At 35.3% G+C, this 27047-nt stretch overlaps 3 protein-coding genes across 5 annotated transcripts in view; 2 read left to right on the top strand and 1 right to left on the bottom strand.

The window, feature by feature from the left end:
• LOC132707389 (peptide transporter family 1-like) overlaps positions 1-3367 on the top strand; it is a 39254-nt gene extending 35887 nt beyond the window's left edge. For both annotated transcript variants that reach the window (XM_060679231.1, XM_060679232.1), the window contains 3 exons: positions 1766-1958; positions 2014-2259; positions 2706-3367. In XM_060679231.1, the coding sequence (XP_060535214.1) occupies positions 1766-1958; positions 2014-2259; positions 2706-2909 (643 nt within the window). In that variant the 3' untranslated portion in view covers positions 2910-3367. The remainder of the gene's footprint in view (positions 1-1765; positions 1959-2013; positions 2260-2705) is intronic.
• Positions 3368-3458: 91 nt separating this feature from the next.
• Positions 3459-8911, bottom strand: LOC132707926 (zinc finger Y-chromosomal protein 1-like). Of its 2 annotated transcripts, none has more exons than XM_060679969.1 (2): positions 8802-8911; positions 3459-5992 (listed from the first exon to the last, which is right to left on the bottom strand). In XM_060679969.1, the coding sequence occupies exon 2, from the start codon at positions 5926-5928 to the stop codon at positions 5059-5061; it is 870 nt and encodes a 289-aa protein (XP_060535952.1). In that variant the 5' UTR covers positions 5929-5992; positions 8802-8911; the 3' UTR covers positions 3459-5058. The 2 variants fall into 2 exon arrangements, with proteins under 2 accessions (XP_060535952.1, XP_060535953.1); XM_060679970.1 differs by having other exon boundaries at positions 3459-5900; positions 8802-8847.
• Positions 8912-9095: 184 nt separating this feature from the next.
• LOC132707925 (uncharacterized) lies at positions 9096-26622 on the top strand. Its single transcript, XM_060679967.1, has 11 exons — positions 9096-9252; positions 9522-9824; positions 12043-12221; positions 12271-12559; positions 15613-15730; positions 15787-16014; positions 19200-19583; positions 21868-21975; positions 22028-22184; positions 24204-24774; positions 26063-26622. Exons 1-11 carry the CDS (start codon positions 9109-9111, stop codon positions 26234-26236), a joined length of 2655 nt encoding a protein of 884 aa, XP_060535950.1. The 5' UTR covers positions 9096-9108; the 3' UTR covers positions 26237-26622.
• Positions 26623-27047: the final 425 nt, after the last annotated feature.

The raw sequence follows: 27047 nt of genomic DNA on the forward strand, positions 1-27047 counted from the left end.
ATGGTTGCAGAAAACAAGTCTTTTATCGAAACTCATTTACTCTTTTGGAAAAATTCATATACCAGGAAACGTATAAGTTCCAGGGATATAATTTTTACTTCTAACATTGTTTGAATTATATACAGGGTGTGTCGTTTTTGTTGTTAAATTATTGGATGTAAATGAAAAACTGTTAAAGATGGGATAATTTGGTTTGAGCAAGATCGTAAGCTGTGTCAAGAGAGAGTTTCAGTTTTCGTCATCATACAGGGTACGGGGAATATTACACAAATCTTTATATTTATCAGTTTGCCCTAACTTTGTAGTTCTGTAAGACGTGCCAGACACTTTATACAGGGTGCATGCACAACAAAATTACATCGATTTTGTGAACATTCCATAATGATCCGCAGGAGCACGATAGAAAAAAATCCCTCTAGGCTGCGTTTCGCATAGTGCGGACCACACAATTCGCACAGCTGCGATTTTTCGAAAGCAATCTTGTTTAATTGTAGCATCGAAATAAAATTCGTGGGATGAATGAAACAGACTTATACTATCCTTGCAAGTAAAAACAAAACAGGCATCTAATACTTTTTACAAAGCTTCTGGATTCCTCCTGCGTCGGTTTTTGCTGAGTCGAAATTGCTGACGGTCCGCCAATCATCCTGTTGGCTTCTTCAGAGCTTGACTGAAGCTGAAACTGTAACTGAAGTTGTTTATGTGAACAGCCACGGAAGTCAGCAAAAATTACATATCAAAAATTTAGACAATCGGTATTTTTAGACGAAACGTGGACATTTTCCAGTAGCAGTAGTTCCAAATCTTGATAAGTTGAGTCTGTAAAAAGCGTGAAAGAAAAATATTTTGTTGCTGCTTAATATTGTTACTAACAACACGACGTTTTGCCTAGACTTCCTGCTTGGGGTAAAAGTTGCGTACTTGAGCATGATGCGCTGAAGTCACCAAAATTAAATTATCAGAGTTATATGTTCTAAATATAATTAAATTTATTTTCATTACAAAATAGGATACATTTTTGAAGGTTTCGTTTCTGTTATTCTGATTTCTTCTAACCTGTTTTTTTTTCTCGAAAACTCCAGTAAAATCAGTTTATTTTTTTAAATTTTTTTATTATTTAAAATTTAAATGTTGGTAGTAGAAGTTTAAAATTAGGACACCCTCAACAAATCTCAACAAATAAAATGAGCGAATTGCGAAGTAAATCATTTTGAACACTACAACTTTTGTATTTTTTTAAATTGTAAATAATAGTGCTGTTAGGTAAATACGAAAATCAGAGAATTAGGTTTTTCTAAAATATTTTTTAGTCCACATCCGCTAAATCTTTCATGATGCGTCACTGTTGTTAATATCAGGATAAGAGATACAATTTGCAGATTTTTATTTTTCCTTCTTATTTCTTTCTGATCAAACGATTATCCTCCGTCTCTAACATATGGTTCGCAATTAGCGGGATTTACTGGATTTATAAACCATAATATATGGTTCTCAGGATAGTAAACGAGTTGACTGTTAAGACGTATACTACAGAAAAATAATACACATGCATTTTCAGAAATAAAATGAACCGCTATAACTTTTTGGTTTAATCCTGTACCCTTATGTATACTCATTGGGGCACAACATTTTCGAAAAAAATCCTGTTCCATAAAAACTGGTGTTCTTGCCCGCAAAAGAGTCGAATCAAATGGGACAAATTGTGCATTTTTTGACTTTCAAATTTCGGCTTACTCTGCCAAATTGAGAACTATTTGCATTGCAGAACGTTGATAGATAACAACGCAACCGAGTTGGTTTACCGGCACACGAAGAAAGATTACCAGTTAACCGTAGAATCTGGAAATACCTCGCTCAAATCCCTGCCTTATCCCGGCACTTATAGAATCGAAGGTTCCTTCGAAGAAATTGAAGTTACCGCCAAGCTGGGAGGCACGTACACAGTTTTAATTAATCAGGTAAAATTTCTTGCTTTTCCGCTAGAACATGTACTACGTTTTACTGCTTCTTCAGGAAGCCGAAGTATACTCAGTCTACACGGTAACCGAGCCCAACAACGTAAACATGCTACTGCTGCTACCCCAGTACATCATCATAACTGCTGCGGAAATCATGTTTTCCATTACCGGCTTGGAGTTCTCCTACTCCCAAGCGCCGTCCTCGATGAAATCGGTGCTGCAGGCGTTATGGTTGCTCACAACTGCATTCGGTAACCTCATCATCGTCGTCATCGAGGCCATTTTGCATTTCGACAAACAGGTAAGATGAATTTTATATTAACTTTGTCTCAAAATTTATCTGGAATAACCAATAGATAATTTCTTGTTGTCTTTAAGATGAAGTTATCCATATCTACTATTGCATCAGCTGAACGATATTTTATCATTCCACAGATCAGTTTTCAAAAACATCCAAAGTCCTTTTTCGCTTCCAATATGGACTATTATCAGTCTCTTAACTTTTTTTGAACGTACCTTAATACCCGTTGATGGGCACTGGTTTTTATTTTGTACACCTAATCAAGATACTGTTATATGTGTCCGAGGTATTTACAATAGGGTTCAAATTTTGTGCACCAAGTAACTGCTAGAAAATGGTTATAAATGTTAGAACCATCATGCGCAACTATGGGGGTACTATATGATGCGATGGGGAACACATAAATTGTAAACTCCATTGTAACTTTGATTTTCTTATTACGTTAGTCTACCGATTTTTTCGTGTACGCCGGTCTGATGGTAGTGGACGTCTTTATCTTCATGTGGCTGGCAATCAGGTACCAGTACGTCGAACCAGTGACGAGCGTAAGTGATCTCGATGTCAGCGAGCAAGCGGAAGGGGAAAAATCGAAAGAACTGACGAACGGTATCGACAATCCCACGTTCAATAACAACACTGCAAACTATTAGTAATACGGTGTGATAATAGATAAAATATTCAGCCAAATCTAGTCATGATTCGAGCGTTTCGAAGAAAAACTATCTTTTCATCAACGAAAATTCGATTATTTTTCTTTGTAACGCTCCCAATCATCAATCAATTAAAAGCTGTAGGTATTAAGTTGGTAACATTTATTCGGTCGTCCTGGCTTCCTGAGATTATACCTATCGGTTGGTATTGAAAATGAATAGTGACGATCTGCAGTTTTATGAGATCGAGAACGATTCAACAAAAATGGTTTTAAAGTAAGAAATATTTCGATAAGGATCCTGTACTGCAAATGCACGATTCAACTGATAAAGTACTTAGCGATTTACCGTATTCTTAGAAGTTTATTTTTTTAAAGCGGAACTAACCAAAACTGACCAAATCATTTCAATGCAAATCTATTGTACGTAGACTTGCGCAATAAAATTTTTAAATAAATGGTGCGATTCGTTTTATTTAATTGTACTCCCTATAACAACAAGACGTGGAGGTCAAAAAAGAAAAACCGAGTAACAATTTATCGCCTTGTATTTCGTAAAATTCAAAAAAATCCAACAATACGATTGACGAAAAGTGAACAATCGAGTTAATTTTCCTTAGATACTCACTTCGTATATGTAAACTGGCAGTTGGTGAGATTTTGGATTTAAGGTTTGAGGTTAACGTACGTGTGCAGAAATATGAAAGGAAATCACTTTATTAGAAACAACTAAACAATATATATTATTATAAAAAAATTAAAAATACAAACTCCAATAAACAAAGTAAACAAAAATATAAACTCTTCGAAATAATTATAACGCGAATTAATAAACTAAAATAAATAATTATAAAAATACAAAATCAAAAGCATCAATAGAAGAACAAATTTAAGTTAAGTAAGAGTTTGAAAAAAAACTATAAATTCTCATTTATTTCTTTTACAATAACTCTAGTTTTGGTTTGTTTGAGATAATAACAAATTGTCAAAAATGTAAATTTTGAACATCGAAATATATTACACTCGAAAGGGCCTTGTCTACAAATACATTCGTCCAAACTTTTTAAGCTTCATCCTCTGTCAAAGTCAATCCACCCCAATGTTCCAATGTTTTAAACCACCATCAACTTCAATTTTCCTTTTGCAGTTTTAAATGCTATCTCTTTTTTCTCTTTGATTACATATTACAATTTGTCCTCGTAGTTTCAACAATCCAAAATATTAAAGAAAATGTACGACTTTCTCTGTTGTTAAGAAAATAATTCATTAATGAACAAAATATCTCAGTGTTTAAGATACATTTTTAAAGAGTATATTAACTAATGTATAATACATGCAGTGTTTTCTTGTAATTGTCATGGAGAACATTTTAAGCATCTATTGGGATTTATTGTTAATGTTTTAGTCATGTGTTTTTTGCCAATTTTGCTTATTTTAAAAGGCTCTTAAATCGACGAATATTTTCCGATTAAATATCTGAAAAGCGATTCAAAACATGAACTGTCGCTATCGTACAATTTCTTTAATAATTATTATTTTTGAAACTACAATGATAACTTATCAAAGGTCTAAAAGCACTATTCAAAACTTATTAATTCAAAATTAAAGCAAACGATGACAAAAGTTAAAGATTTTAGTTTGTGTGTGACCTTTAATTAAATTGAGGGCAATTTAAAAAAGTTCACAATCGCAATAGTTTACTATTCAATTGCCGCTTCATGAATATCAGAATGGAATTGAAATCACAAATTAACAAGTTAGGCAGTTTAGTCCAAACCAAAATATATACTTATAAGATTAATAGTCCCAATAAGGTTTCAGTACACGGTTATTATTTGACAATTCCATAGTAGGAGTGTCTAAATATCATTCTACAATTCAAATTTAATCCTAAATGATACCACAACAGGAGGAAGACATGCACGTTTTTAAAGATTATAGGTTATATTTTCATTTACAATAAAATACTCTAACTCGTTGTTTCATTTCCAATACTTCCAAAGTAGTAATAATTAAAAAACGCACAAAAACTGAAACGTCCACAAAAATTGGAATTGGGAATGTTTCATATCACTCAAAGTTGACTTTGAAGCTGCTTCGTGGCGAAACGTGCCAGTGTGAAACAGGCTTTTATAAGTACGATATAGGTATTAATCACTCCCCTTACTGAGGTGCTTGGCAATCTTGTGCCTGGCTAATTTGCTTTTACTGACGACCATGTAGCTGCAGCTATCGCACCGATAAATCCTATTCGTGACCATCTTCATCAAATTCGCATCTCGCGAGTGTTTATTTACGATATGCGAGTCCAGGCTCTTCTTCTCGTTGAACCTCTTCGAGCATCTTCTGCACTCGTGGGGCAAAACGTTGGCGGAAACGTGAAGCCTTACGTGCTTCACCAGCGAACCTTTCTCGCCAGTGGCGTACCGGCAGTGAAAGCATTCGTATCTCTCGCCGCATACGAACCTCCCGCCCTCACGATGCGTCCTCAAATGGCGAGTCAGGTCGAGTTTCTTCACCGTACGGTAATCACAACGCGTACAGTCGAATACCTGCGACTGAATTCGGTTTAAAGCCTTTTGGTCGCATCGGTGGCTGTTTAGGATGTGCATCTCAAACTCCCGTCTGCTTTTTGACGTCGCGGCGCCGCAATACTCGCACAAATACGCGGAGGATGTTTCGTGGCGGTGCCGGACTAGTTTGTCGGGGAACCCTTCGACGCTGCACTTTGCGAACCGCACGTACCTCAAGTACGATTCGTCTTTCGGAGTCAGGATGCCGTATTTGAAAGCAAAAAACTCGGCTTTCGTTTCTTCCGCGGATTCCTTCTTAGCTTGGATCAGGTTGATGTTTAATACCGAATCCGGTTTGACATCGGGTTTTTGGTCGGTCCTGCGGAAACAGTACGGTTCCTCCTTTATGACGACATCGTAGGTTTGTCTCTGTTCCTGGTACATTATTACTCCTTTATATTGCGGAAGATTGTGAAAATCTAGAAAATCGGTTACAAAAAAAATCATTTCCCTAAGATTTTGTCCACGTAGTTTGCGACGGTGTACTAATAATGGCCATTTTATTCGACATCTGGAAAGGGAAGATATCTTATTATAATTTACGTCGAGTTCCTTTAAAATCATTTTGTCTTGCCAGTTGTGAGTACATTGTTTCATGGGACAATAATGTACTAGAGAAGTCCACTAATGAACATCTATACATTTTCGAGGGATGACTATTTATAGGTAGGCATCAGAGCCGCGCGTACCTATAAGCAATCTAATAGACGATTAGTGGATTTTTATCAATGACTGACCCAAATACAAATCAAAGTAATATTTCTCATTTAATATCTGTTTTAGAACAAATGTTAAATAGAAAAGTTATAGATAAGACTAAAACTAATTGACAATTATTGTCAAATATAGGGTGACTCATCATGTAGGAATCAAACTTATATATTTTAAAATAGAACAAACTGTGTATTATTGCGTTACTCTCAATGTTGGGTTGTTATGGTCTATACCGGATTTCGGATTTATGGACATTTTTTTCATCAAGAATGCCTTGTGTTTAACACTCTATCCTATACTTGTCTTTAAGTTAGTACGAACGGTTTATACAGGGTGAGTCAAAATGAAAAATATTATTTTTCGTTAAAAGATCACATTAAACACTTGCCCCTATTAACACTCTTTCACTTTTATTAATCATTCCCTATACCTAAACTGTAATAAGTAAATTTTTAGTATTCTAAAATAAATGGCTTATTTTTTCTTTTTGTTTTTTCATAAATAATTTCAGAACGCGTCTTATAGTCTCTTTAGTAGTCTTTAAACGTATGGAGTGATATAATAGCAAATAACATTTAAGACCTCATTTTTTTATAAACACAATGAATGGGGAAGTTTACTTAGACATTTTAGAGCAGAGTTTGCGAAGTGAGGCAGAGAATGTGGTTCCTTGGTGATGGAGTTCCTGCACACCATGCCCATCAAGTTACGAACTACTTCAATAATTTATTTCCTCAACGATGGATAGCAAAAATGTGATCCGATAAGATCTCGTGATCTAACAAAGATGGACTATTTTCTGTGGGGATATGTTAAAGACCAATTGTCCCTACAACAAAATAGGACATGTAACAAAGGATAAGAGAAGCCTTTCAAAGTGTATACTGCCAAATAGCTTAAAGACCGTGTTAGAGCGTGTATGGAAGTAGGTGGGAGAACACTTCGAGAGAAATAAAGTAAAACCAAATTAAATAGTTCTTTTTTGTTTTGCAGTTTTGTCCTTAGTCTTTAAATGTTTTTTGTGGAACTATTCCCAATATTAATATTGCATTTTTCATGTTAGGATAGGATTAGATTAGGTATATATGCTTAATAAAATTGAAAAAAAAATAGGTACTAATCAATGGAAGTTAATATATTGGGTGTTCCATTTGATTTTTTCACAAAAATTAATATTTTTTCGTTTTCACCCATCCAGTATAAACGATTCGAAGTAACTTCAAGACAAATATAGGAAAGTGCGTAAAAAATATAGGGCAGTTTTGATAAAAAAATGACCATAAATCCGGAAACACTTAGTACAGACCATAACAGCCCTACATGGGATGATTGAATATAAAAAATATATATAACATTATTCTCTAAAACAAATCATAATACCATTGACACACTATTTGGACACCCTGTATGTCCATCAGTGGACATGCCATGTATTTCTAAAGTTGTGTCATAGGGACTGTAAACGGATGTCCATGGGACATCCATAGAGGCAAAATGAACATCCTTTGTACCTTTAGCTGTCCACCTACGTGCGTAGTATTATTTTGTGCTACACAGGATCTATATTTCCAACAATATATCCCTTTGTCACATTAACAAACAGTGATGATATTGATATTGATATCTTAATAAATAAAACCAAATGATAATTGTGTTTTTTGTATAGGATGTTTATGTATTTTTATTATATAACCATTGTTCGTTTGCTTTACTAGTTTTGAGAGATTTACATTGATTTTTGCTTCGTTTGTGTAAATGATAAAAAGTCTAGTTCCTTTAGATTATAAGAAGCGACCTCACTAGTGTATTCGATACCCCTTTTTAAACGATTTTTATTGATTCATTCAAATATGTCATGTTAAATTAAATTAAATATAATGTGGACGTCCAGCTAATAAAATTAACATCTTAAAAACTCCCTTATTAAGCTTTTTGAGTAATCTGAGGTCCAATTATGGTGCGTTTTATTTCGTTGACAATGCGAATAAATTTCCTTTCAAAGTAAACTCTGGTGTCTTCATGCACAATAAAATACAAAACAGTAAAATGTTGTTGCATGCTCTATGGTGATATAAATAACAACCCATGCAGCATTCAACAACGGACGTCCAAATCTCTAACAAACGGACGTCCATGGAACATCCATAGAATATGGACATCGTGTATATACAGTTACAGGTGTCCATAGTACTAGACGTACATAGTACCTAACCTACACTACCAAGTACTAGTTGTGCTGTATAGGTTAGAGCAAAATGAAAAGTGGTTGTTTCAAAAATCTGAAATATTTTGTAATTTATATCACCATAGAGCATGTAACATTTTAATGTTTTGTGTTTTATAAGACACCCGATTTATTGTTAAAATTTAAATGGGAAATTGTCAATGAAACGAAACGCACGATAATTGGTAGAGTAAAAAATCCAATGCAGTTTCCACTCAGCACCGAGTCAACTTGAATTAAAGTAGCGGAAAAAAATAATTAAAAAAAAAGCGCCTTTATGATTAATCGTGCGGTTAGTTTTTTTCTCGTACGTATAATATGTGCACTTTAAAGTTTAACTGTTTAATTTTTATACAAAATAAAAAATATATTATAAACTCACCTTTTCAGCTAATTAAAGAATATTCAAGGAATGATGCCAGTTGCTCGGCAACCAGATAAAGACGGCCGAATCAATTTCGAATTTAGACAGCACATTTTACACCAACCCCCCAATCAACTGCGCAATTATTTCGGTACATGCGCATTTTAAAATTAATTGTGATGACGTTTTCTGTGTTGTACTTGAAGATGCAAGTATATGGAGAGTATCAAAATAAACAAATTTATTAAGCAAAGCTACGCAACATTGCTGATTTTGATTTAAGTGAGCTGTATCAATCGCCAGTGAACACTTAGTTCTGTTAAAAATGAGTTTAAAAAAAGAAAAAGATCTGCAAATGATCTGCAGTTTGAATTGGAAAAATGAAAAACCCGAAGGTGCGCCAAGTTTGATCGGTTTGTACGACATTCCTGCTACAACTTTAAATTGGGAAGTTTTCAAGTCCTACCTGGTAAGTATTGTGTTAAGTATTGTTTTCAAATTATCTAATTGGGTGAACTTTGTTGTTTTTTGAGCATACAGATGTTTTGGACGCCATTTTGTATTCAAATTATTCCTATTTTAAAACTACGCAATAAAGGAAAAATTTTCCATGATTTTTTTGTGTGTAGCAACTAGGGTGTAAGGATATTAGGCAATAAACTTATTGTTAATTTTGTAAACGGATTGGTACATCAAACAGAAACAAGTTAAAGCTACAATATACTTATATATTTTCAGCTAAAACATTCTGGTACCACAGGGCATGATGTTCAGGTGTCATACCTTGTAAAAAAAGAGGAATATCCAATTAACTCACAGAGTGATTTCCAAGTGGCCCTTTATATGTTTCGACGTAAAGCCCGTGCTGGGGAAACCATAAATTTTTTGCTAGAAAGGCAATCTAACCAACCAACTCATAAAAATTTACGTCACTCTAAGGATGTTGAAACTCAATTCGATAATAATGATAAATCTGCATTCATAACAACATGTTGTAGAGCCGAAAGCCCCCCAGAATGGTTCTTGCAATGTTTGGCCCAGGTGAGTAATACAAGTTTTTGAATAATAAGAACAAATATAGATCCAATATGTGTTTTAGATAAGTACAAAGTTTAAAAATATCTGATTAATAACAGCAAATAAGATATGAATCATCACAATATGTGATAATGTAATTTTTCAGTCTGAAGGTTATCTTAAGTGCTACAACTTGCAAAACACTGTCCAATGACCAGTTGCAACGTTTTCTGCTGAAAACTATCTCAAACTTTGACCTTTATTTTATTGTAAATCGCAAAGCACCATCGATCAGTTACCAGTTCAATATATAACTGAGAAACTTTTGCAATGGTGCAAAATTAAATAGCATTGACCAGCATGTTTTCAGTTTTTTGTATTGAAAACTATCTAGAACTCTGCCACATGTATCTATGAAACAATTTTATTGTGCAATTTCGTTTTTATTTTTGGTATTTCTTTAGTGAACCATATTTTAAACACTATAAATTGCAAAGCACTATTGATCACTGACCAGTTTCTTATGTAATTGATAAAATTTTCACTCTAATAACACGCCAATTTAAAAGACACTTCCAATCAATTGAGTAAAGAAAGGAACAACTGTACAGCATTGCTGGATCTCTTCTGTCATAGACCATTAGTTATTTGACAAGCGATTGTTTGTCCAGAAGCTTCCCCGTAACATTGCGAGTTCCTCAAATATCTCTTTTATTTAAGTTTTGATGATGACATTTCTACTTGTTTTTTTTTAATCCTTTACTCAGGTGTCAAGTATTTCTTACTGCTATGAATCGATTGGTTTAGCTGTGTTTGCTGAATTGGTATGGAACTAAACAGAAATCTTGGTCCAAATATTATCACATTCACATTCAAAAGGAATTCTGTGTAGGCTGATTCAAGTGTTATCATCACTTGCCTTTGTCATTTTGTGCTCCATATCCATTAGGCCCTGCAAACATGATTTTCTTAAAATATTATAATATTGTCTGGTGTGGTGATCCTTATCACACTAGAGGACCATGATCCTTGTATTGAACAGGTTCATTTCAAGCAGTAGGTATTTTTAAAACAATTTTACTTATTTATTTATTCGTTTATAACTGACCCCAAAACAGTGTTACAAACAAACAAAAACAATCGGAGCGTTAGATTACAATCAAAATAAAACAATTATATAATAAGCTTGGTATTTTATGTAAATCTTTTTAAATTGAAATTACTGCAAATCTACTTTAATTTCTGACAAAATAGTTTTATTGTTTTTGCTTCATCACTCACTTTTGGTATAGAGTTATAAAACTGAATAGAGCTATATAATGGCGATGTTGGTACTTTAAGAGATTCTGAAAAATTAGTTCTAAAGTCACTTGCACTACGTGTGTTATGATGATGTATTTGTTACACTTGCCTTATACTTAAGTTACTTTTTTACAGTTTATGCTTGTTCAAAAGTTACTTTTTTTTTGTCCCATGTTTTGTGTTGTTTCATACCCTATTTCGGTTGAAGTGAGACGGTTGATTTTAAATATGGTTTTTAAGTAGCTTATATGAAGTGCAACGAAACCATTATAAAGTAAAAATCGAGATTTTTTTGTTTAAACTGTCTGTACACTGTTTTATTGCACCAAGGATAGGAGCAGTTCATTTATAATTTTGTACTTTTTTCAGTTTAATATTGTTCAGGAACAAGTTTATATCACAGTTTTGATTATTTTATTATTTATAAATAACTCATTGTAACACAGCCACCTGTACTAACTATTTAACTCCTCGTTTGCATGTTTTTCCAGTTTTTTTTCTTTGTTGCTGACAGAACTAGTACTGTATCTTCAGCTGGTCCTTAGTATTGAAGGTTATGTATATACAGTATATACTGGAGAGGTCCAAGCGCCGACCCTTGGGCAACACCTACAGCAAACGTTTTTTTTTTTTTTACTTTTTGATTTGTTTATTTGTGTGTAGTGTTTACGGTGTTTTGGTTATTGGATGCAGGCACATAGATCTGATACTTTTGTTCTGTGTGGTCAATTCTGTGGTAGAAACTTGCCAAAATTTTCATCATAAGAAGTACATTGAGAGCTTTTATGCTGGAAACTCCTTTTTATTACTTTCTAATATACTCTTCCTTGTTTCTTATGTTCTTAACGTCTAGTTACACTTTTAAATTGAAAACCAAGGTCAAATTTACTACTGACAATTGTGACAGACTTCGACGTGTTGTGAATAATTCATATTGCAGCTTAAAAAAGAAATAACAGAGGATGTGACAGCGAACGTTTCGGGTGTGGTTTCCACTGCACTGGCTGGAGTCAAGCCGCAAATTGTCAACCCGCCCAACTGCTATCATCACTCCCGTAAGTCCAAGACTGAGAAGAGACTGCGAAAACTGAACCCTCATTTGGTGGATTCCAATACCGAGTATGTACCTTTAGTAAATCGTTTTGGTTGGTGTAACGCAACTTTGCAGCGCTAAAGATCTAATCAAGTCGCTGAAATTGGACAACAAGCTGGAAAAGTTGGAGCGTAAAGCCACCAAATATAAGGAGAAACGGTTCGCCCTCTTTTCGGCAGCCAAATCGAGTGATAGCGAAGCGGGTCACTCGAGTAGCCGCAGCAGATCCCACGAAAAAGAAGACAGCAGAATGGGCGCTCAGCCGGTAAACGTCCAAGAGGTTGTGCCCCACATGTTGGGAGGAGAAGTGTACCTGCACAAGTGGGAAGTTATCAATACCGGTGAAATAGCTTGGTCTTCCAAAGTGAGTTTTGTACATGTAAATTTCTCCATTTTGATTTGAGCACAATTTTTAAATGAAATTCTACATGAGGCTTTTCTTCCTATCTTATTTAATTTCGAAATGCATGCAAGCCCATAAAGAAAAATAATAATGAAATTGTTGTCTTTTGCATAAAGGAAACAATATTCTCACGTAATAATACTAGGGTATAATATTTGAAAATGAAATTTATTTTTTGTCTGCATGCACATGTATTTGCTGAACTTTTGCGACAAAATTTAAGGTTAAATAGGGCTTACACGATAGATTGTTAAAAAAATTAAGGGCGTAACATCATCCCCTGATAAACAAAGACAAATTTAGAGCAGACACACACACGATGCATAATAAAAGAAATAATGTGTATTAGCTAAATTATTTTAATTTTAACTTTAACTTAAAAAATACTTTTGAAAATCCTTTTAAAAAGTTGTTGGTCAAAAAGACTACTTTTGTGTATTCTATGGAGTGCATGCAGGAAAAACGTAAGTATACATATTATTGTCAAAATTTTAATCAAAGCATGATTAAAATAACGAAAATAATTAAATTGTTGACCTTTCTACAAAGAAAAGAATATTCTTGCATAAGATGCTAGGGTATACTTTTTGAAAAAGTGTTGGTAAAGGAAATCAGAGTAATTTTGTGAATTATATATTAGATGTTAATCAAATTTGGTGTTTTTCACTATTGGTAGGATTATGAAGCATTTATTCAAAAATTTAAGTCATCAACATTTTCTCGGTAAGGGAGCTTTGGAGGAAAGTCTTAATTTATGTTTTTAAGTGCTTGCGTGCCGAGTTTAGAGCAACGGGAGTTCAAGAAGAGTAAGAGAAGGAAAAATGTAAACACTGTTAGGTCATAAAGCAACGCACGTGGTTTTTAAAAGACAGTTTGGTATCACGTTACATCCAAGTTTTTAAAAGGGTCACATTTTAACAATGCCTTAGCCAGGTGATAATTAAAAGTTACAGCGTCAGCATCAACACATTGTGAAGTGTTTATCTGTATTCAGAGGTGTGTTCTTGTGGAAGCACACTAAGAACCAGTAGTCTCCGAATCATTAAGCAGAAATAGTCAGTCACACTATAAATTGTAGTAAACTGTAACGGGTTCAATTTGTCATTGGGTACTTCGACTTATGTTTCTCACATGTAGGTTAATAATGCTCGGAGACTACCTATCGAATGTTTTATTCTCACAATTATACACTGTCTTAATCATCAAAACTACTTGTATTGCTAATTATTCTTCACTACTTCATTCTGTTCGAACACACTGTAACTGCTTAATTGCTTGGTGTGGTTTGCCTGTCCTAAAATAAATGTAAATAAGTGTAAGCTCTTGCATTTTTGCTGCAATTTAGGATGTTACTGCGGAATGCGGTTGAGTTGCACGAGACGATCGTCCTGTATTCCTTCTTATTTTCGAACTAACGGCAGTTCCTATTCGTGTCCCTTGTCTTCATTTATTTACACTTGTTGCTTTTTGGAGAGGTTATATTTCAATCCTGTGTCAACGCGAATGCACCCGACCATTAGTACAGTTAAGCACTCGATCTTTGGCCCACGTTCGTCTTCGATTTTCTAAGACCTTGCTGTGTAATCTCGTTCAAGTGTGTGTAATAATTGGTTTTTATTGATAGTAGCGGGTAGTAGTTAGGTATATTTGGCGTTGATTAGCTCCTGTCTTTATTGGCCCATTGACCCTAGTGATGTCGGAACCTAACATCGTGCTGCCAGCATCATCGGTCTTCCTTTTGTTTTGGCTGTTCCATTTCCGCCAGTCCAAGTGGTTGCAAGATTTCAATCCGAATAAGTTTGTGGCATCTCGTAGTTTCCGAGGATTAAACCGGATTGAAATCGTATAGAAGTTGCGGATCGTCCTTTTGTTGGTAGTATTTCTCTTGGACGTCCCCAACATTACAGCTTAGGCTGGCTTAAAGCTAACCAACCTAGCACCTGGCACACTTCACCGCCACCCACGGTCATCAGGCGGTTTTGGTTTTTCTTTTGGTACCGGTTTTTGATTGTTGGTCTGGTTTTGGTTTCCCATTTGGTACCGGGTTCCCTAGTTCCGGTTCATTTGGATTTGGTGCCTCTTTCCCTTCGTGGACGGCACGTGTTTTGAATTCTGCAACCCAAGAATTACCGAGTCTTCAAGTTAGCTCGGTTCCAAGAGTGATAAGCATTCGTGCCTATCCCACTGACTGGTGAATCCTTAGGCAGTATACAGAACAGCTGTCCTAGAGCTTGCACCACTCGTTCGTTGTTGGTAACTGGAGGATCACAGATAAGCCCATTTTATTTACGTTCCGGTTAATTTTATGCCTATTAAATACAAATTTCAATTTTTAAACATCAATATAAATTAAAGAGCTCAGTTAGGGTAAAGATAAAGTACAATTATAGAAACATTTTTTTTTGTGATAATTATTTGTAAACGATCTATCCTAACCAAGCTTTCTGTGTTTATGGTGTACTTAAGTATTTGACGTATATTCAGCTTCCCAGCTTGGAACTCCTGGTCTAATGTATTTTCCTTATATTCTGTGATTGAGAATCTGGTGCAGTAGCCAATATATGGAGATTTAAACTGACGTGCCTGTCTTATTTATTTATTATTCATTTGCCTAGAACTTTGTTAACTTTGTGAGTTTGTTTGGTGACTAGTGAGCTAGGACACTAGTCATAACCACTAAATTATAGTATAAGTTGGGGTATTGTCCTAGCTGGCGGCCCGGTTTCCAACCTTTTATTTATTTATTTTTTCTATATCCCGCCCATATTTTGAGAAACTGAGCTGCTTGGGCCCTATACTTACTGCTTTCAATCGGTAGCAAAGTGAGCTAAGTATAGTAGGATTGCTTTGGTCTCCCCTCCACCTTCGGTGGAAAAGAGACGTGGCAAAACATTCTCACATAATCAGCAAATAAAAAAAATTGACTATAAATGTCAGCAACTATATCGTTATAAAAAAACAAGGCAAAGCCATGGTTCACTGGTCGCACATAAATAGGAACTTTTGTTTTTCAGACTTACCTACAATATACATGGGGTTCTCGCGCATTGGAACCTCTATCCAAAATCATCACGGTACCATACCTGAAACCGGGAGATCAAGGCACCATATCTGTGCGTTTTCAAATTCCAAGTAAGAATTTTGAACCAAATGTGTCATGTTCGCACATTTCTTATTTACGATCTCAGATGAGCCAGGCAGATACGAATGTTACTGGCAATTCATGCACAAGGGCCGACGTTTTGGGCACTGGCTCGGCTGCCAAGTCGTCGTCGATCCTTTCGATCTGAAAGGAAACAGATCGGTTTTGGAAACTTCCGGGTCGACGGACAAGTACGCCGCTCAGGACGAGGCAGAGGGTGCTGTTTCCGCTCCAGAGGACCTCATACAATATTGCCGCGACATGAGCTTGAAAGGTAACGTTTGTTTCGGAGATTTAGCACCGTATGCATAGACAATCTCCCGAAAATCACGCGTTTCTAAGGACTTGAGCAAAATTTTGGGATTTACAGAGTTATTCTAATTGGCAAATAAAATCATTCTTAGTATGCAATAGGAACGTGAATTATGTTTATTATAAAATGCAGAACTTTTTATTTAAATTTTTACTAATTATATATGTTTTTATTGCTTATAAACAGGCAAGCTTTACGAAAGAAGTAGTGAACAATATTTTGTTACTAATGGTACAGGACGGTAATGATTTTTTACGTTGCATTGAGTTTTCAAGTAAATCATAAATAATGTGGATGTGGATAGATAATAAAACCTAACCTAAAAGATTTGAGGAAACATTGTTCGAAATACAAAAAATTGAGCTGCAATTACTGAGCGCCCACTAGACTCTAGCGAATTAAACAATTGAGAACTTGAAAAAAAAAAGAACTAAAACAAGTTTCTCTTGAAGATCAAGAGATTGTGGATTTAACTCTAGTTTCATTGACTTTTCCACAGTGTTTGACAGGGTAAATCAGTCACCAGTATCTGGTTGATAGTGGATGCATTGACTTGTTCAAATCATTTGCTTACTATTAAGTGTATGATAGGGTTTTCTCTCAAAGTATTAAGAGTTGCCGAAATTTTTTGATTCAAAATAACGATAAATTTTTTCATGTATCATTTTATCACTCAAGTAAATACATTAAATGATATTTAAGCTCATTTCAAAAAAGGTCATCAAAAATCGATGACAAATAAACAATAACTGTGTACTAAAAAGCTGATTCATATTACACGTGGCACCATAATTATGGTGTGTGTGTGTTTTCCTGCCTAATATACTTTTTTACTAAATTCTACTGGAACATCACATCACATGACTTACATCACTTCATACAAAAAGCGTTTCCTAAACTTCGCTCGCACCGCTGGCCTCTGTCTATGCATGCGGGTCTTAGAAGCACTGCCGATCAGTTTAAGGTTCTCACAATAACCGAAAAACTTTTGCAACGGTGCGAAAGTGTATCGCATCGACCAGCGTGTCTTCGGTATTCCTTGTCGAAGACTATCTAGAGCTTTGGAACATTACTTTTGAACAGCTTACTGCTGGCCATTCTGCGCTTAATAAATAACTTTGCCAACATTTATTATGAATGAAGATTTTGGCAGGCAATGATAATGATAATAAGTACCTTTTATTTTAAAATTGGTCGCATATCACATCTATCAGTTACATCGGCAATTAAATTCCATCACCCTATACTAAGATCTACCTAAAATTTGCATATTAATATGATCTTGGATTCTATTTAAATCATATATAGTGTATTCAGTGTAATAAAGCACTATATCTTAATATCATTTTGATGAGGGTTGCATAAAATCAAATCTAATTGTATCTTATGACAAGCTTTATTTTAATCACGAGTTTGTTTTTTTAATAAACGAGTGTCTAAAGAACCATACTTTTTGTATGTTTTTATATTTTTGGATGCCAAGATTCCATCAACATTCATTCACACCGTAGCTGATTTTTAAAGCAATGTTAACGAGTTATTCGGGAAAGAGTTTAATAAGGGACCTTAAGAATTACCTCTTACATATACCATACATACAATAGATTTTATTCAAAATTATTATAAACAATGGAGATGTAGTACTCTACTACAATTTATATTTTATATATTCTATACCCATTCCTCATATCTGAGATATTTTGTTCTACTATTGTGCCGGCTTCCTCCGATTCTAGTTAAGGCGAGCGACCTCTGGTGTTGACTTGGTTAACCGCTTGTCACGTCTTCAAGTTGTCCCTCTATGTCACTGTGACTTAAAACTTGGCTGTTATGGTAAACGCGATTATTAAATAATTAAACCCTTTATACAGGGCACTATCTATAATAACTTTAAATTATTTCCAAGTATATGTTCCTCTTACAAATTAGGGACCAACGTATAATAGTAGATAGATAGGACTCTTTATTAAAATATATATTAGTCAAATCGCACTTATACAATGGGTTACATATAATACAATGCATCACAACGAACACAGTAAATAAAAACAACCAGTTTTGTTTTTTTTTTACCCCTAAATTGACATGTTATAAAAGAAATAAGAAACAGAATATAGAATACCAGGAAGTTAATAATAACAATCAAAGTCCAAAATCCGGGAACTCTTGGACCTTATAAAAGGCCTTCTCCGCAAAAAAATTGGAAATTTTATGCTTTAGTTATTTAAATGGTACTCTTTTCCAGCTAGTTGGAAAATGGTATGCTTTTCCAGCTAGTTGGAAACTTGTTCCAAATTTTTTTATTTCAAAATTCTGTATTTCTTCGAATATATGTAAAAAATATTTATATAGCCATTTCATATTCATGTATATCACAGTTTTTATACCAGTCTTGATTTGTTTATGAAATAAAGTTGTTAAATGTTTTTTTTTTGCAACCTGTCAAAAACTGAAGGCTTATTTGCATTTTTCATTCCGACGTAGTTTAGGTCTAGAAACATTAGTTTCGATTTGAGATGGTGCGAGGGTAATGAAACGGAAACATTTTTTCTTTGAAAGTCCTCAGCAGTTTCTTGAGGTGATGGAAATCGCTCTCCGCTGTCTATTTGACAGCGGGGAACAAGAAAAAGTCATTCGGCGATAAAGCGGATGCATACAGACAATGAGACATTAATTTCTCCTTGAAATATTCAATTGTTTGACTTGCTTTATGGGGGTTGGCATTGTTGTGATGAAGAATGATGCGACTTTGTATTTTTTTTATTTCATGATTTTATTGCTGTTTCTTGGAATGGCAGCCGATTTTCTCAACAGTCTTCTGTTGGCAAAATGATGGTGCATTATTTTTGAGTTTTAGTAAGGTCTTTTGTAAAATAATAAAAAATCATCCAATGTAAGCCTTCACGGGTGATTTCCATTTTTGCCCAGACTTGGTTCTTTTAAACGTTCGCTACCAACAACTTATTCAGTCAATCTCTGAATTTCCGCTGGCTTCTCAATAACAAACGTTCACAAATACGGTGGTGCCGCAACTCATCCGCGCCACCTATTGTTCGATTGTAAAAGCTTAACCCTCATAGTTCATTCCTGTTAACCAAAATTCTTTCTGAAAGTTCACCACGAGTCGTATTTGTCCTAACGTTTAGACGCCATGAAGGAATTCACCCGCGACTACGCTAACGAAATCGTTAAGTCTAAACCAGCAAAGAAGAACCAGATTAAGTTCGAAGACGAAGACCTAGACGAAGAGGGAGGGTCCCTCTTGAACGTTTTGGACGGTTTGAACGTCGAACGCAACACGATCGCGAGTTCAGACTCCGATAACCAGAGTATCTTGTCGTTCGACGGTAGCAACTGTTCCACTAGGCCCGGGGAAGAGTTCGTTATGGTACCGGTGCCCGACTGTTTTAACGTGGACAGTCCGACAATGGTTCACGTCACTGGTGACCTTTTGGGGGTTGGAAAAAAAGATGCGGAAGGAAAAGACGGGAATTACGACAACAATAATAACACGGAGAGTGGTAACAAAAGTGAGTATACAAAATCAGACTGACTCTGTTTCTGGATTGTTCTGACTATGGTTGGACAACAATTTTTGTTAAAACCTTAAACAATAGGCATATGGAAACGTACAACGGGCTTAAAAAACACTTGCATACTTCTATAATTATTCTACCTTTACAAAATGCCTGCTTTTTCTTGACTTACCTCTAAATGATGAGAAAGTTTATGAAAAGAACTTGCATAAATGACTCTATTGCGGCAATCAAATGTCTGCTGGCCTCTTTGTTAACTCATTAGTGCACATTTTTTTAGTCAATTTAAGTTAAAAAAATCATTTATTCTTTTTACAAATAATTTTTGTTTGTGTTTATTTTTTTATGCTTTTTTTTTTCGGTTAGAGGAATAAAGTCAGGAAAATATCGTTCCTTTAGTCTTAATGGTCCTAATATCTTTGTCGCCCTGCCTTCTTGACGTTTGTACTCCAAAACCAAATAAATGTATAAATATTTTTTCCTTCATTTTTTAGTTAGTTGATAGTCATGTAAGTATTGATCTAATCTATCGACGCCTCCCATATGTTATTGTAGTCCACAACTAATTTAGGTTTCTTTATGGGATTTCGTTCTTTATCTTTCTTCGCAGTTAGGACTATTCCGGGATTGTGAATTGTCAACAAGAGACAAATTTCTTTCTTGTCATGCCACTTCATTACCATGCCTTTTTCTTTGAAATGCTATAGATTCTCCATTTTTTAGTTTTTTTAGTCACAAGTTGTCGTGGTAAATCTTTTTGGGTATCAATTGTCGGTCGTTACACAATATCCCATATCTGCTAATGACAATACGACCTGTGAAGTCATAAGCATATCTTTATATTTTTGGGAGTTTTTTTTTCCAGTATAAGTAATAAACAAATGTAGATTTTTATCCCAAAACGAGATCGTTTAGAGGGATGTACTGGATCCAACCCAATCGTCGTTTGTACAATAACAAACTTTCATCTACACTTATGTCTCGTTCAGGTATATAAAATAAATAAATTTTCTTCTTAAAGCTTCATAGATAGGCCAAATTTTGTTTAGTTTAGGATTCGCATGAGTATCACAGTCATATGATTCATTATCCGAAAAATGTAATTTTTTCTTTGATATGAATATCGACATAAAGACATTAGTTTTGGAAATATTGGAGTAGCAAAATTGTCTTCAGTTGTCCATTACATTCTATCTTCTGTCTTTTTTAGTATTCCTTCAATTATATTTATACCTAAAAATATTTGCATCTTCGTGGCTGTTGTTCTGCATAGCCATTAGATTCGGTGAAAAATATGTTTATCAATTCATTATCAAAAAATAATTGGAAATACTCCAAGACCGCACAATTATCTGCATTGAGTACAATAAACTAGAAACGTGGTGGTGCTGAATCCAAGATATTTGTATTTATTTGATGGTACCAATTGATTGGTCATCAACCTCGCTTTCCTCCGAATTCGATTCTACATTGCTGTCGTCACTTTCTCATAAACTGGCGTACTCAAATTCAGAATCTTCTGAGATAAAATATATCATATTGTTATACTATGGTAAAACTTATTCTAGCAAAACGTCTTGGATTTCCAAATCTCACTACATATACTACACGTCCGGTAACTTTTAGAATATTGATAATGAGCCATAAAATCGGGCTCTAGCATAAGCAAAGAGCAAATTCCGAGAATGGCAATAATCTACCATCCAACGTCACAGATACGGACTTAAAATATTTGGAAAATTATATTTCTATATTAACCGCGACCCATACAGAGTTATAAAATATTTTGAGACATAAAATTACAGCGACCGTAACGTTCATGGAGCTGCACAATTCTGCCGATAAACGTTGCCCGTATATGTCACGGAGGTGTGTATTAAGCGGTTAAGTTAAAATAATAAACTTTTCATTCCCTATTTTAAAAAGATTACTGTCATCCCTTATTTATCTTGTTTCCATTGTTATCCTTTCTCTAAAGGATTTTATGTGTATACAAATTAACTGAAAACCCTACTTATCCGTGCTAAATGTCTACCTAAAATAATTTGCAACACAACTACAAACACTTTTCTACTCAAGGAAATTATTCAACATAAAATCTTTTCTGTTGTCTATTGCTTGATTTTATGAACAAAGGTTTTAGTTTGCATATATAAATTTTTAGAGAATTGAAATTTTAAAATCTCCCTAGGGTGTAATTTTTTTTATTTTTTTTTTTTTTCAAAAACCTCTATATTCTACAAAATTTGTATGACTTCCTCAATTTTATCTCCCCCAGACATTGTGTATCTTGAATACACAACGAAACGCGAAGAAGGAGGCGAAAACGTGAAAACGGTAGTCGGTTTTTCTGAATCCGGAGATAATTCGACTCAATGCAAAGAAGGTAAGTCGCTGATATAGGCATAAACACAGAGGGCTTTCAAATTTCGCTTTAGATTTCATGTTCATACACGTCGACGGTCAAAAAGTGCTTGTACCGAAAAACATACTGAATTCAGAGGTTATAAGCAGGGCCCAATTGCTCCGTAACGCCGCTACCCCGAAGACAACGGAAATCTCTCCAGCCGTCGAACCAGAAAACCCGCTTCCATAGTAAGTAGACAGATTTCTCTAAAGCATTTGAGATAATTGAGAGTAGTTTGATAGAAAAAATTAGGTTGTTTTCGATTCTTTGAAAAAATGGTGATTCTTAGACTCTTAAAAGTTTACAATTTTAAATACATTTAGTGTCAAAATTCAGATTGAAACATATATAACATATGAGAATAGTAGAATAGTATACAAGTGCGGTAAATGGTATTTGACTCACGAGAGTGGTTAATACTTTTACGTTTACTTAAAAAGTTTACCGAACTTGTTGCATACTATACTTTTTCAAAAACCGTTAGTTTTTGGGTACATTTTCGCCAAACAACACGAATACATGGCCGTCAAAATTAACAAACGTCAAAATTCAAAGCGTGGGCAATATCTCCGAAAAAATCCGATTTTTCACAAATCCGTGTGGTAAAATCCCGGAAATGTCCGAAGTGGCTCGAATTCGTGGGAAACGAAGCTGACGTGGTAAAGTGACGCTTCCCGCACGCCAAATCGATGTGTATTTTACAGACGGGAGTAGAAAAATATTTTAAAACGATAGAATACTAAACAAACTCTTTATTCTTTATGTATGTATAGTATGTAATTATAAGTATAGGAAGCGGCCTTAATTGTCTGTCAAAATATGCCATAATGAATAGAGTATTCACTTTGAAAATAAAATAACATTTTGGCAATTTCGTGTAAGACGGTAAAATAACTATTTTGTAAATAATCCAGACATCGCAAAGAGCATTACTCTACATTACCCAGAATACTGGTAACTTCAGTCAACATTTCAATTTCATAAATGTTTCCGTATGTTAGCAATAATAATTTTAGTTGGGGTTTGTTTATTTTATTGTTATTTGGAAAATAGAACAACATACAAAGTGCCTTCTTTTTAAGATTCCTCTTATAGAAGGTTGGCAACAACTTCGGCAAATCACTCTGCATCCTACGCTACTCTTAGTAGTGATTGCGAATCCAGACCAGTCCAATAGTGTGGGATTTGTAAGAAGTCTCTTCATTCTAAGAAATCACTTATGGCACTTTCTATGCGGGATCGAATTTCCATTTCTGGATTGAGATCACTTGTTAACCAGTATCCAATATATCTGAATTTACTGACCTTTTCTTTCATTGTGTATAGTTATGTTCCTGTTCACATTTCTGGAAATTAATATCGTTCTTGTTTTTCTATGTTTATTTGAAGGCCGAATGCATCTCACTCTCTCGTTATTGCATTTATAAGATTCTGGGGCCCCTGTTAGCGGCTATTCATTATTGTAATGGTGTCATCTGCATACTGTATATTGTTGATTAATCTTCCGTTCACTTTTATGGCTTCATAGATATTTTCAAGAGCTTTCTGAATATATGTATTGAACAGAGAAGGAGACAGTATGCAGCCCTGCCTTAAACCCCTTTTGATAGGAATACTGTTTGTTAGTTTGTTTTTCGATCCTTATTGATGCTAGTTGTTCCCAGTGCAAGTTCTTTATGATATTGAATATCAATTTGATTCACTCCTTGTTTGTATAGTAGGTTAATCTCTACATTTTTGCATAAGCACATTAAGCCTAAACAGTGCCTCTCTAGTTCCAAAGTCCAATTGAATTTCGACTTGTTGTTTCACAAATTTTTCGCATATCCTATGATGTATAACTCTTAGAATTATCTTTATAAACATTTTTAAATCCAAACTAAAATTTTTTCCCCTACCAAACTGTTTTTATAATTTAGAGGTATATTTTACTTATTAATGTTTGTTATCACTGTAATGTCGTGTTCTGTCAAATTTTTAATGTAGTTTTCTGCCTCATTTGCGGGATATATATTGTGTGCCTAATTCTGACCTACTTGACGAAAACCGTAATACACTTATTGTGTTCTAAATATGTAGAATGTATTTTCAATATAATCGGCAACCTTGTATATTTGTTATCAACAGCTGAATGTTCCTAAATAGTCATTGTGTCAGCATTATTCATTTTCATTTTTTTGTAATGACAATTTTCGCCCCGCCTGCAGCGTCCAACCGCTCCAACCCACCACCAGCGCCACCATTCAACAGGACAGCCAACAACCGGATCAGTCGGAAGCAAATCCCGAAACCGACTACATGTCCCATTGTTCCGCGGCCGGATCGTGTTTCTCTTACGTCAACAGCGAAGCCGAAAGGACCAACAGGCTGTTCATTTTCCCGAAGGATTGTCCCGGTTACGAGGTCGTTTATCCGGTGATAGAAAGAGACGAATCGGGCGAACCGATTGTTCCGGACATGAGCACGTCGTCGTCGGTACCGGCGCGCCCGGAGGATCCGGCTCCCGGAGCGAACATCGTCCACATCCCGAACTTTCAACAGACTCCGCCTGAAATGCGGACCTCCCCGACTCCCACGACCACACCCAGCGCCCCCCAACAACCCGCCGAAACGGTCGCGCAGAGTGTTCCTTCCAAGTCGCACGACCAACAACCTCACTTGTCCCAGCCACGCCCACCGCACACAGTACAAGAGACTATTATGACGGGGGCGGCGAGCGCCGCCTCCTCTGCGATCAACACGGCGCGATCCGTGATTAATAATATAATGAGGCCGCAGGTAAATAATAGTTTGTTAATCATTCAACTTGGAGTTGTAAAATTAAAGGGAAAGAAACGATTACTCCACCCCAATTGATGAAAAACCATTTTTTCGAAAAAGCGTCTAAAATACCACGTTTTGGAAGGTCATCATAACAATCAACGCCCTCAAGGTCGTAAAGATGGAGGGTTAGGTTGATTTCTTTTTATTTATTATTTTCCTGTTCAGTGAAATGGCAGAACAATTGTCACAGTCACAATGCACATTTACAAAGTCCGTTCCAGTCTATTGCAAAAACATAAAAACCAATGCCAAATATTGTGATTTTAAAATTAGGAAATTTTTTTAGCTGGTTATGTTTGGTGTGAACTCTTAATAGTCAATCAGATTTTAAGTTTCTAGTGCTCTGAAGAGTTGAAACAAAACTAAAGTTATTTTTGGCACCTCGCACATAATTTCAACATAACACAGAACTTTATTAATTTTTCATAGAAAGCTGTCATACCATTTACAAAACTTCCGGATTCCTCCTGCGTCGGTGGTTCATGAATCGAACTTCCTGACGTTTGGCCAACCATCCTGTGCGCTTATTCAAAGCTAAACTGAAACTGGCTCGCATTCTACTCTGTGCCTGCTTATATATTGGTTGAGGGGGGCGGAGCTAAAGGATGGTCATGAACGTTGTTTTGGATGACTGATTTTAGTTTTATGGAATAAAATTTGATCTCTGGTTTTGTGATTATGCTCAGTGAATACTGATGAGTTTATTTGTCGTAGTTTTAAGGCTCTTTCATCCGGTCTCTCCTGGTATCTCAAACGGAAGAATCACTACAAAATTTGGTTCACAGAAAACCTACTCGCGCAGACCTTACACCTACTCTTCTCTCTGATAATTACCACATTAGAGGTATTAAGCGTTCCATCACCAAATACACTTCACCACAACATTCTTGCATGGAATCAATTTTTCTACCGAGAATCTATAGAAATCTATAAGCAGCTAAACAATCGTAACCGCGGCTCAGGTCTTCATCAACATGTGAATATGCCTCTTCTTAAGCTCCTCAACCAATATATAAGCGGGTACAGAGTAGAATGCGAGCCAGAAGAAACTCTGAATAAGCCAACAATAAAACGTCAGCAAGTTAGATTCAACAACCGACGCAGGAGGAATCTAGAAGTCTTGTAAATTGTCAATATTGTCATTTTTCACTTCAACGTTTCTTTTCGAATATTTTTCTTCCCTTAATATTGACTTAAACTACGAGTTATGAATTACAATATTTTGTTACGTTATGTATTTCAGTCGCCCGGGACGTGGATAAATGGACATTGGGTTAACAGCACTCCTCAGTCGGAACGTGAAACGAAGCTCCAGATTTTGGAGGAGATGGGTTTCTGGAACAGGGATCTTAACGCCACCTTGCTCGCTCGGTTCAATGACGATGTACCCCGGGTTGTGGCAGAACTCGTTCAGTAGAGACGCGAATTGATCTTTCTATCCCTTTTATTGGATTTATTAGATGAGTTTTTATAGGTAGTAGTATATATACGAGGGTAAATTGATGTGTTAAAGACATTAGTTATAGGCACAAGTTCTTTTTGGTTATTGGGTAATTCTCTTCTAGAGACTTCGCAATTGTACACAATCCGCATTTACAGAAAATATTTGAGTAACACGACGTTGACATATAGGTGTAGTTTATTGCTTGGAAAATCTTATGTCACAGTCACAGGTGGTAGTCGAGATTTTCTTTGCCTATAAAAAGGTTTTAATTTTCATTTAATGATCTAGTTATATATAGACATACCTAACCTTAATGTGATAATCTTGTGTATTGAATGGATTATATTTGTTCGAAATGACCATTGCGTTTCATTCTAAAAAATAAATAAGACTTTATCTAGCCGATGGCACTATTTCAAAAATTGTTGTTTCTATAATGCCTGGGCTGGGTCTTAATTGCATTCTTGTATTTTGAGAAATCTCGTATTACAAATATACTAAAGTGGTGTTTGCTCCATCTGGTAAGAGAAAGTAATGGGGAGTGTTGGAACCATAGAGCTGTAATAGCAGTACGGTGAAAATTGATGCGCCGCAGTAGAGAAGGTATGGATCAACTGTTTGAGTTGCTACGTTGCCGTAAGTATTCTGGAAAATTAATTTTTATAAGAATGCCACATCAATCTCTGAAATCCAAACATAATTGGCAACGCCGAGATAACAGTCGGTGCCGTGTGCCATTGTTGTTTTCATTTATGTTGTCAATATCTCCATACCCTACTCATAA

Source organism: Cylas formicarius, unplaced genomic scaffold (assembly GCF_029955315.1).
Source record: "Cylas formicarius isolate icCylForm1 unplaced genomic scaffold, icCylForm1.1 PGA_scaffold_9__14_contigs__length_23061073, whole genome shotgun sequence".
Lineage (NCBI taxonomy): Eukaryota > Metazoa > Arthropoda > Insecta > Coleoptera > Brentidae > Cylas > Cylas formicarius.

Coding starts and splice junctions, on each gene's coding strand:
- LOC132707926 (XM_060679969.1), bottom strand. CDS start 5,928: ATGATTTTTTTTGTAACCGATTTTCTAGATTTTCACAATCTTCCGCAA.
- LOC132707925 (XM_060679967.1), top strand. CDS start 9,109: ATGAGTTTAAAAAAAGAAAAAGATCTGCAAATGATCTGCAGTTTGAAT. Junction 16,015..19,199: donor CCGCGACATGAGCTTGAAAG/GTAACGTTTGTT, acceptor CCTAACGTTTAG/ACGCCATGAAGGAATTCACC. Junction 22,185..24,203: donor CCAGAAAACCCGCTTCCATA/GTAAGTAGACAG, acceptor CCCCGCCTGCAG/CGTCCAACCGCTCCAACCCA.